General features: G+C 39.3%; 1 protein-coding gene across 1 annotated transcript in view; it reads right to left on the bottom strand.

Annotated features, from left to right (window-relative positions):
- Positions 1–3894: 3894 nt before the first annotated feature.
- The window catches only part of DSG3 (desmoglein 3), a 31220-nt gene continuing 22828 nt past the window's right edge, over positions 3895–12286 (bottom strand). The window contains 4 exon segments of the mRNA XM_010828964.1: positions 3895–4607; positions 6208–6455; positions 8704–8767; positions 9073–9212. Coding sequence (XP_010827266.1) covers positions 3987–4607; positions 6208–6455; positions 8704–8767; positions 9073–9212 — 1073 coding nt within the window. The 3' untranslated portion in view covers positions 3895–3986.

Below are 12286 nucleotides of genomic sequence, written 5' to 3'. Positions count from 1 at the left end.
AGTCTTCAAAATAGTGGCAAATCAAGTATGTGCATTCTTTCATCTGTCCCTACCTTTTTATTTCTCTACCTGTATCTTTCAGTCATAATATATATATATGCCAGCATTGTACTGCTTCTTTAATCCTTAGAATTATATTTGGATTTATGATCTTTTTATTTTATAATTTTCATTGTTTTCTTTCCAGTTTTTCATGTTCTACTTAAATTCTTAGATCTGAAAATAAACAGATTATTCTGAGAAACTAATAAGTATTAATATTGCTGAATGATATAGATCAACTTTTACATTTGTGTCACTTATTCTATGATCTTAAGGAAGTTACTTTGATTCTCTGAGTTTCAGTTTTTGTGGCTATAATCTCAAAATTACCATAAGAGATAAACTAGAATGTAACTCTCTTGGCTGTCTGGTAGACCTCAAAAGTATCATTCTTCCTTTTTTGGTAATTGTATCCATTTACACTTTAGACCATCAACTATACCTGCATTGTACTTAGATTTTTTTGTTTGTTTGTTTTGCATTTGTTTAAAAAAAAAAAAGGCAATGTATAAAAGAAAAAAAAGCAAAGACACCAACTTGTGTAATGGCCTGTGTCTTGTCTTGGAGGGGATCATGGTGATCTCTGGATCAGGCAAAGCAGAAGGAATCTCAGTATTCTTTGTGGAAGATGTGTTGTTTCTGGCACCTGGAATTTAAATGATTACCTTCTTTTCTCATCAAATATCCCCCTTATGTAAAAAAAAAAAATCTCAAGACTATGTTGTTGAGCAAGCGTTAAATCATGTGATCTCTGATTCACGATTACTCTTATAAACTCAGTAAAGGAGTTGAGAAAATACTGGATTGCCAATAACAGGAAGGAAAGATCCTTAACTTTTACTTAATTGCTAGTTGTTTCTTAATCACCAGTTACATCGAAGCTAGTCAGTTGAATGTATTCATTTACACCTTACTTGACTTTTGAAAATTAGATAAGAGAAACTGATCTTGCTGTTTTTATTCCTTCACCTTCCTGTGAATAAGAGGAACTGGTGATATTTTTGGAATTTACCTGCATGGTTTTCATTTTCCTGGGGTTGATCTAGGACATCTGAGTTAAGCCATCCACCTTTCTTCACACAACATTCACTCGAATCCAGTTTCTGCTCACCTTATCCCAGGTCCAAGTTGAATTTAAGTTGTGTTTAAGAATGAGGAGGGTCAGCGAAACCAAGATGTGAGGCTCTGAAGGGACTTGTTTTGTGGTATCCCTTTAAAGGAAGACATAAAAATAACAGACTTTTATTGTCGTTGTTCAGTTACTAAGTTGTTTGTGACTCTTTTGTGACCCCATGGACTGTAGCCCCCCAGGTTCCTCTGTCCATGGGATTTTCCAGCTGAGAATACTGGAGTGGGTTGCCATTTCCTTTTCCAGGGGATCTTCCTAACCCGGGGATCAAACCCGTGTCTCCTGCTTGGCAGGCAGATTCTTTGCCACTGAGCCACCTCAGACATTTACTGGCAGACAGACTCACTGCAGGGGCTAATGGCTGTCACCAAAGTCATGGTACATTTTTGTCATCATGTTAGGCTATAAACCTTACCTTCTCCTTCTCCACCTTTTCTCTCTTGAGTCTTCATAGGGTGTCAACATTTTTGCCTGAGAGACCACTCCAAATTACCCAATAGATCATAAATGAGTTAAATCATCCAGTTAATAAAAATCTGCCCTGACCTCATCCAACATCTATTTCCACCTGAAGAAGAGATCCCAAGTCCCCATGTACTTCCTGTTGGGGAGGATTCAGAAAAAGTGTCAGCTTTAAAAAAAAAAGAGGAAAAATACTGATAAAAATACACATGCAATCACTTTCTTACATCATATTTCTTAATAGTTATTAACTGCAGAGAATAGTTCAGTTTTTGCTAAATGGTTAAGGAAGTACTCATAAATTTGTTGCCAAACAGTTTTATTATAACAATGTTACCACTCTATAAGTTTTAATATATACTGTTTAAAATTTATAATACATCAAGTAAAAAGATAGTGTTTAAAGAGTTTTTCTGCTTAAAACATTTTTTATTTTTAGTGAAAAAATACAGATACATTTTTGCTTTGAATTTAATTTTACATGGCAGATTAAAATTATAGGTCCTCTTAGATAAGAGTGATCTACTTTTCTTTCAAAACTTCTTTAATTTCACTTTCCCCCTTATTTGACTTTACTACTGTGGCATAGTTTCCTCTGCAGTTTGGCAGTGCAGCAAAATTCCCATTTCATGAGTTGGATTTTAAGAGGAAATATTAGAATACCTTGAGGATCCTGAAAACACTTCTGAACTTGGAACAAGGGTTATTCTGATTATTAGTTTAATTCTCATGCATAAACAGAGTCACAAGTCAGCTCTGTGTGTTCTAGACCCCAGAGCAAGCTTCTGTTGAGAATAGGTCCCGGAGGTAACAGCAAGGCGACTTCCTCAGGACCTGCAAGGCTGCTCCAGAGGGTCTAGTTCCTCTCACCTCAAGGTGGCCTCTGCAGACCTTGTTGCTACAGCAACCTTGTCTTGGAAGAAGTGATTGCCTGTACTTCTTGGGCTTTCTGTTAGTCATGACACCAGGGAGAGGAAAGAATGCTAGATGTAAGGACATTTTAGGGGGTCTCCTCCCCGCCGAGAATCCTTAGGACTGCACCCTTCTGTGTTAAAACACAAACACTTTATACTTTGCCTTTCATCTGAAAACAAATATAGATTTGAATTTGGCAAAAACCAGAAAAGATTATTTTATATACAATTAGAGACAATAGAGCCAAACAATGACCTCGTAAAGTCTCAGCTAAGACAATAATGTTAATAAGAGGTAGGGTGCTCTCTATGGGCTAAAGGATGAGGACCTTGAATGATTAGAAATGACTTGAAGAACTACATTGTCATCAGGGTAACACACGTGAAATGACATATTCTAAGCTGTCACTAACCTAACATGGTTATACTCAAGGATTAAACTGTGGTAGCAGCTTCATTTAAAAGGAGTGAGGCTTAATAAAATTGTTACTCATAATCTCTTTCTATATCCCTTTTTGACCTGAAACACGGTATATAATACACATTCACAAATTTCACTATGTGTTACTCTAGTCAGAGGCCTCTTTTGCTTGTGAGAAAAGCCATATTTTGTATTCCTAGGAATCTGTAGACATTGTTAACATGATAAATATCACTACACGTCATGTGTAAGTTACATCTACCTACTAACATTTAAAAAATAAAGAGTAATTTTCAAAGACTATTAACACAGGATTGCTGTTATTGAGAAGTGTAGGGAGGGAGTTAACGTAAAATATTTTCTCTAGGTAGATCCTTTCAAGGTGATTTAAAAAAACACAAAAATATTTACACCATACTGAACTTTCCTAAATTTCCTATGATACTTCTATTTCAAAACTGTCTTATTGTGAGCGTATGAGGAATATAGATGCAGCAAGTTTAATGTGTAAACCAATACCCTTAGCTTGAGCAAAAGATGTCCCTAGGGTCTCCCAACACCAAGAAGATGGAAGAAGTTCAAATGCAACTATTTTTCTTTTTCCCAAGCAGCTCAAAATGCTTTAGCGAAGACTTTATGATTCTTACATCATTACTAATGATGTAAGCAAAGGTGAAAAATTCAAGAACTGGGGGTCTTGACTCCAAGTCCTTAATCCACAAAACACACTGCATTTGAAGTTTAAAAATTATTAGGAAATTTTCCCACTGAATATGATCTTAAGATATTTCGGAAAACATTTAAGATCTACTAGGACTTGAATTTGAGAAGTAAGAGTGACCACACATCCAGTGTGGGGGTATAAACTAGACAATTTAGACTGTAATCATGACCAGTTTATGAAAGAGTAGCAAATAAGTGCCAAATCAGACCAATACTATGAGATTTGCTGTGCTATTTTGAATAATTTGGTTCAAGTATCCGTATTTGGCCAGTATGTAATTCCAGTTAACTCTGCTTATATCAGACGGGAAGAAGGATCTTCTGTAAAGATCTTACTGTCTGATCCTCGTAGCTCTGTAGGACCATGTAGGTTGCCAGTGATACTAGGAGTAGGACAAATCACTCTTTCCGTCACTATCACATTTTGCGTGAGAAGTGGATCAAAAACGGCAGCGGGAGGTTGCACAAGGGAACCAGAAGAAGCCGAGTAAGTCTCCGTTACCAGATAGCTACCATGCTGCAAAGGGTCAGTGATGGAAACGGCGGGCTGCAGGACAGAACTGGAAGCAGACAGCGCAGATGCCCCCTGGCTGCCTGACAAAGTCTGGTACCTAACAGACTCTGACTGCTGGACTTGTACGTGTTGGCCACAGGCGTCAACCCTAGAACTGCTGTCTTTGGTAGGCGGCTGAGAGCTTTTGGTTTCGTCATCCATCCCGAGGCTTATCTCGGCCAGCTTTTTAAATTTGGGGCCGAGGGAGTCCAAGAAACTCTCGTCAAAATCATCGGCAATAAAACTGCAACAACCCAGGGAGCCGACGGGAGAACTGGGGGCCTCGATTCCTTCATTATCATAGATCAGCAAGCAGTCATTTGCTTCCTGGCTGTCGTCTTCATCTGCACAGGCAAATGCTTTCTAAAGGTGGAGAGAAGAGGAGAAAATGAACTGTAAGAGACATTCAGGGGAAGGATGTAATACCTTTCGTAGAACTCAACGTTTGATCGTGACTGTGTGATTGAGGTAATCCACTGAAGTCATGTACAGATGTGAGAGTTGGACCGTAAGGAAGGCTGAGTGCCAAAGAATTGATGGTTTTGAATTGCAGTGCTGGAGAAGAGTCTTGAGAGTCCCTTGCACAGCAAGGAGATCAAACCAGTCAATCCTAAAGGAAATCAACCCTGGATATTCACTGGAAGGGCTGATGCTGAAGCTGAAGCTCTTTGGCCACATGATGCAAAGAACCAACTCACTGGAAAAAACCCTGATGCTGGGAAAGATTGAGGGCAGGAGAAGGGGGGCAACAGAGGATGAGATGGTTGGATGGCATCACTGACTCAATGGACATGAGTTTGAGCAAAATCAGGGAGATAGTGATGGACAGGGAAGCCTGGCGTGCTGCAATTCATGGGGTCCCAAAGAGTTGGATATGACTTATCGACTGAATGGCAACAGCAACAAAAGAAGTAAGGGCATACTCCATATCAGCAGTCTTGTTACAGAAGTTATCTGTGTTTGGAGAATGATGCAATTGACATTCCTTCAAACTTGAGTCTGTTGTAGGCTCATATTTGAACTCTTGAGTTTTAAGACTTGCATTGACACGGACTTAGCCATACAGAGCAAATGTGTGTGGAACCTGGAGGTTATTTGCTGGGCCATCTGTGAAAGTCCCTGTGTGTGTTTGGGTTACTGCAGGTCATTGTGTGGGGCAGGGTGCAGGCTTCCTCATCATCTGAGGCAGCTCTCACCAGCCAGGGGCCTTGGCCAAGACACTGTAACCCTTGTGAGAGTCTGACCCATAACTGGGAGTCTGATCCTTCCTGTCAGTCTGTCCTCAAACACTGTGTCAGCCTTCATCTGCTTGACCACGAGGACAAATGCCATCACTTACAGCTCTGATAGCAGAGTTGTAGGTGAGATCCATTCTAGTGATGCACCAACCAGGAGGCAAGCTACCTGCCTACCAGCGTCCTCTCTGTCCTTCACCCCTGTCCCTTTGTAGATTCTCTGCTTCCTGACACCTCGCCTCATCTTGGACCACGTCCCTTGTTTCCCCTTTTATGTTTGGGTCATTAAAGTTTCTTCAGCATTTTTGGACATGGACTCCTTGACAATGTGAAGAATACTATAACCTTCTCAGAAAAATGTATGCCGATGTATTCTGACATACTTCATGGTACAGGAAATGAGAAATAACTGCTTTGTATGTCTAAAGAGGATGCCGCTGATCTGAAAAGCAGAGGGTTTTGCTTTCTGTTGTTATCTCAGTGGGAGGAATGAGCTGCCATATTCTCTCATTTTGTGTCTACCCATCCCTTCTTTCTTTTGACCAGTAGCTGGATTTTGGCAGCCACCTTAGGTTATCCTTGTTATTTTAGCAAGGAGCCTTTACTTCTCTTTTCTTGTCTTATACCAAGCTGCAAAAGAACCAAACTGTAAAACCGAAGTTCAGTCAAGTAGAAAGATCTCTAATGTAAACAGGATAACAAAGCCACAGAGTTTTCCACCAGATTACCTGAGAAAAGTAGGAGTCCAGGAATTTCATGTTTATTGCCCCTTCCCCAAAGTCCTTGTTGGTTCCTCCCGTGGAATGCCTTGTTCTCATCGTCCCGGACTGTCCCACGGAAAAGTTGCTCAGACCAGCGGTTGCTCCGAACCCCGCGGCACCCCCAGATCCTGCAGCTGCTCCAAGATTGGTGGTCAGTTCCATTCCCGAAGCTCCTTCTACCACCGTCCCTCCAGCATATGTATTTGTACAGACTTCTAAAAACAGGGATAAAGTGCTGTAACATCTCATGCTGTGATTTGTTTTGTTTTGGTTTTTACTGATCTTTGATATCCAAGAGCACCTGCCAAGTAAAGCCAGCATGTGGGAGAAAATACAATTTTATGACTCAAGGTGAGAAGAACACCCCACAGTCTGTAATGTGAGAGTAACAGAGGAGGTGAGGGAGTAACAGAGGGCATTGTTTTCAGAGAGGTATTGTTTCTGAAACCATACCAATTAAAAAAATAAAATAGATTTTCAGTGACAACAGCCAGAAATGGAAAAGTATAAATGAAATATTCAGCGCACAGCCATGGAAAGCTTCTAATGTGATGCTTGTTTTCAGGAAAAAAGAAGTTGTAATTTAGCTGTCATATTGGCTCAATATGGAAACCAAAGAGGAAACATACATAATGTAATCATGCAAATTAGCCAATGCTAATTAGGTGTCTCAGTGCCTAATGAAAATTTAATGAGCTGTGACTGTTCTGCCTGTTGCCTTTACACTGCATTTTCATGGAAAGCTCTTTTTCCTAGAGAATTCAAAATATTGTTTTTGTGATGTAATGGGAGAAGCAAATAAGGATTAAGGTAGCTGATAAAGACAGATAGTTACATTTTGGGGGCAATCTTATGTAGATTTTTCAGGCTGGACATTTAAAAACAATCTATTGCTAAGCATGGAATTAAGAAAAATTTGAATATTAGACATTAGATCTTATTGTTCTATAGGCTTCCCAGGTAGCGCTAGTGATAAAGAATGTGCCTGCCAATGCAGGAGACATAGGGGATTTGGGTTTGACTGAAGCAACTTAGCGTGCTTCTTGTTCTAGTTTACACCTTAGTGTGGCACTGAGATAAGATGAATGAAATAGTCGTTTGGTAAACTAAAGAAATAAATAATTTCACTTATATGACAACACAAGCGATCCTTGTCCCATTATGATTAAATATTGTTGTTTAGTTGCTCAGTTCAGTTCAGTTCAGTCGCTCAGTCGTGTCCGACTCTTTGCGACCCCATGAATCACAGCACCCCAGGCCTCCCTGTCCATCACCAACTCCCGGAGCTCACCCAGACTCATGTCCATCGAGTCAGTGATGCCATCCAGCCATCTCATCCTCTGTCATCCCCTTCTCCTCCTGCCCCCAATCCCTCCCAGCATCAGAGTCTTTTCCAATGAGTCAACTCTTCGCATGAGGTGGCCAAAGTACTGGAGTTTCAGCTTTAGCATCATTCCTTCCAAAGAAATCCCAGGGCTGATCTCCTTCAGAATGGACTGGTTGGATCTCCTTGCAGTCCCAGGGACTCTCAAGAGTCTTCTCCAACACCACAGTTCAAAGGCATCAATTCTTCAGCGCTCAGCCTTCTTCACAGTCCAACTCTCACATCCATATATGACCACAGGAGAAACCATAGCCTTGACTAGACGAACCTTTGTTGGCAAAGTAATGTCTCTGCTCTTGAACATGCTATCTAGGTTGGTCATAACTTTCCTTCCAAGGAGTAAGCGTCTTTTAATTTCATGGCTGCAGTTTGCTCAGTCGTGTCCAATTCTTTTTCGATCCCATGGACTGTAGCCCACCAGGCTCCTCTGTCCATAGGATTTTCCAGGCAAGAATACTGAGTGGGTTGCCATTTCCTGCTCCAGGGGATCTTCCTGACCCAGGGATTGAACCCCCATCTCCTGCACTGGCAAGCAGATTCTTTACCACTGAGCCACTGGGGAAACCCATGATTAAATACAAGAATTGGTTATTGAATTGAAATCAGGTTCCTGTTCTGGGGAAGAAAGAAGGGCAACAAGATCTAGGATGGGCCCACACGACACTTTAACTGCAAATATTACCAGTGTTAACAGGCAGAGTTGGATGGTGGGTACATAGTGTGTTTTATATTCTCCTTTACATTTTTCTATATATGTAAAATCCTTAACTTATTAAAAAATTAGTAATCAACTATCAGAGAGCTATACTTCAGTTTACCGAAGTTTGGAGAAATATAACAAATCTTCTGCTAGTAAAAATGGTGACATCAGTAGACAAATGAACTTATTGAAGTCAGAACTAGGTCACAAAATTGACTGCTATACTAACAGTAAACCGATTCATTGAAACCCTGTTTCACTGGTAATATCTCAGTGTGTGCACAAATTATTAAGGAGAGAATTTAGAACATTTCTTAGTTTTTAATATTTCTTATTTAACCCATTGTTCCTTTCAAAAATAAATTCAATGTTCACTTACCAGAATTTTCCATGAAATCAACTCCATTGGCAGTTATAGGTGGCACACAGATATTTGTGATTTCCTACAAGCAATATGCAAAAAATATATTTAAAAATTAACCAGATTTCAGCAATATAAGTGAAATACACTCCCTTTTAAATGGAGACATTACAAGAATTCCAAATTCTTGCAGGAGTAACTGCTTTTATGATGTGACATCTGAAGAGCTAAGATCCTAAAAGGCTCCATTCATTTCAGCACTCTCATAGGTCCTTGATGATCAGGAGTCTTATTTTTTATACCCCATTATCCCCTTTTCTATCTAGTATGTAAATTGAAGTTTGCTCTGTATGAGTGAAATACATGTTTTACAAAGTGGATCTTCACCTTGTCTTCAGGTTGGGCTCCTTCAATTCCCCACGGGTGAATTGCTCCTTCTGAACCATCCGGCACCGGGACAAATCCACCGGTCACTCCCCCAATAGGACCTGCCCCACAGTCACAGGTCAGCAGCAGGAGGAGAGCCACTAGTATGAAGGAAAACAAAATATCAGGATATTTGAATCACTTGGAAATGACTTGACAGGGCAATTGTTGGAAACATTACAAAGAAATGCAGTATCTTTAATGCTTATGGAAAATCTAATAGCAAAATTAATTTCTACAAGGTAAAATTGGATAAACTAAGCATACTCAAATTTCACATAATTATGAAACTGAAGGAGACAGATCAGATTATTCTTGTGACCTGTATATTTTCTTAAAAGAGGCACTGTTTGATGAATGATAAAAGTGGTCATTCATTTCCTCAACTATTTTCTATAATATATTTTTTTTATTATTGCTTTTATTTGTACACATTGAAGCTCAGTATATGATGTGGGGTGAATACACACCTGAATAGTCAAGATTTTAGGTGGGCATTATAATGATATGGTAATCTGGTCTCTAAACACCTCTTTATGAAATAGCAATTAACCTACAAACTCCCTCTGCAAGTGATGATCTAATATCATTACACTCTTAATGGTGACTTAGGAATCCTTAGCTTGGAGGGGCCTTCCTGCCTGGGTAATTATCATTCTTTCTGTGCAGATAGGTCACATCTTGGCAATAAAGATTAGCATCATTTAGAGTCGGACACGACTGAAGCAACACAGCAGCAGCAGCAGCAGCAGGCTAATGGGCCAAGAGAGAAATGAAACACTTCCCAGGCTGGGTGGTCGAGGACCGCACCTCCACCTCTGCCCTGCGTGCTGGATGTTTGTGTCCAACTGAGTTTGTGTGTGATTCTTGCGATCCCATGGACTGTAGCCTGCTAGGCTCCTCTGTCCATGGGATTCTCCAGGCGAGTATACTGGAGTGGTTTGCCATTTCCTTCTCTAGAGGATCTTCCCGACCCAAGAATCTAACCTGGGTCTCCCGCATTGCAGGCAGATTCTTTACTGACTGAGCTATGAGGGAAGTCCTGCCCTGAAGAAGGAAAGCACTAAATCCTAGTTTGAATTCTTTTACTTACTGGCAGCTTAGTGAGGGGTTTAAGAGTATATAGGCTCTGGAGTCAGTCTTCTAGGGTTTGAATTTTGGCTTCACCATTCACCAGCTGGACAAATTACATCATCTTTTCTTGCCTCCATTAACTATCCGAAGAATGGGGGGATATATATCATTGTAAGGATTATGAGTTAATGGAGATAAAGGATGGTATTGAGTGCCATGAGGACTCCCCGTATTGTTTGAATGAGCTACATCAATTATACAAATTAGGTCAGTTACATATATATAAATGTAAATATATGATGGAAAAATTGGGCCAAGTATATAAAATAAGTTGGACAAAGCACATTTTCTCAGAATTTAACAAACTGTTCATATAAGTGATACCTCCAAAGGCTTTATTGCCATCCTTAATTCTATGACTTAATTAAGTGTATGGGAAGGGTTGACTATTTTAAGTGGGCAAATTCATTTTGAAAAGTGATGAATATATATATGTATGGTCAGTATTTTTAGATGAGTATAACAGTCTTTTAGAAGTCTTGTTGATCATTGTATGTACAGTATGTATTCGATTTTTATATACACATCCAGAGAAAGTTTTTCAAAGCATTGACTGTGTTTCCACAGAAACATGTGTATGTTCTGTCCACAAAATTCAAGATATGATCTTTTGCAAATGGTAGGATCACATGAAGCAAATATGACTGTGGGAATATCACAGTATATTTCCTCTGACTGCCATCCTGAGCCACAATCCCAACTGCATAGTAGTCTAGAGGATATATCTGTACCTCAAAATTCAACATTTCAAAATCAGATTTATGATTGCCACCCTACTTACCTGCACTTTGTCTGATATTTTCAATTTCATTTAATGGTTTCAGTAGCAACTGAATTCAGTGGTTCATCTGGACTTCTCATCCATTCATTCTCTCCATTAGTCTCCAGATCGTCTCCATTTACTCCAACTGTGCCTCCCATACCTATTCATTCCTTTCCAGTCTTATGCTGTGGCTCAAAACCTGGCCTTCATCATCCCATGTGAGCTATAATATTACAATAACCTCCTAACTGTTCTTCCCTTTTTAATTTGCAGTACACACTGCTGTCAGTGTTATCTATCTAAAATACAAATAAGATCATGTCGGTCTTTTATTCAGATATTCTCAGCAACTCTCCCTCTTGGAATGGAACTTGTCTTATATCCCTGGGTATGGTCCAGTGTCTCCTAGTTTATAGTCTATGGGAACTTGAATAGAATTTGTTGTATCCTACTATTGTGTGAAAATTGTATAAATCTTAATTATGTTGAATTGGTTCATAGTACTTTTCAGGTCTACTCTATCCTTCTACATTTCTGTACATTCTGTTAGTTTTTGAGAGTTTGATATTGCAACTCTAAAAATCTTCATTTACCTACTTAAAAAATAATTGTCATATGTAGTGGAACTATAACTATACAAATAACTTTGTATTCTCTAACTCTCTCCTGTAAATGTGTTATCATACTTTCATAATTTAAAAATATAAAAAAGAAAGAGAAAAAAATACATGTATGTAAAGTCCCTTAATGTATTCAGTAAACTTCATCATATTAAGTTTGAGCCTTAAACGAGTGTATTTTCAGGTGCAAAGCTATTTTGAGGAAATTCTGGATTAAGCAACAACTTCTCAGAGTGCGATATATTTATGTGCATTGTAAAGCTCAAAGCTTATGCTATCTTAGAATTTTTCCTAAATTTTTTTGGTCAGGACTCTATTGTATTTTAGAATTTCATGAGACTTGTAGAGGGAAAAGACATTTTAGAAAGTACTGCAATCCTGGATAAAGTCATTATTTTGACCGTGAACATTCCAGGCAGTGTGTAGACTGTCCATGCTTTCTTTTCGCCTTTCTTTGATTCTCTGGTGCTGGTTTCTATATGTCTAACATACACGACCTGCTCTGCTGTATTATAAATATAGATTGTTGGCAAGTCATATGTTAACTTTAAACATTTTCTGGGTCTTCTGAAGATGTCAGCGCACCCCCCGCCCCCCCTCACCCTGTGAGCTCTGCCTCTAAAACAGCTGCAGAGATGCTTTGTCCCTGCACATGCTC

The sequence above is a fragment of the Bison bison genome, unplaced genomic scaffold, assembly GCF_000754665.1.
Source record: "Bison bison bison isolate TAMUID 2011002044 unplaced genomic scaffold, Bison_UMD1.0 scf7180017864498, whole genome shotgun sequence".
NCBI lineage: Eukaryota > Metazoa > Chordata > Mammalia > Artiodactyla > Bovidae > Bison > Bison bison.
The sequence above is the reverse complement of the archived record's forward strand: the minus strand, read 5'-3'. Positions and strand labels throughout refer to the sequence as shown.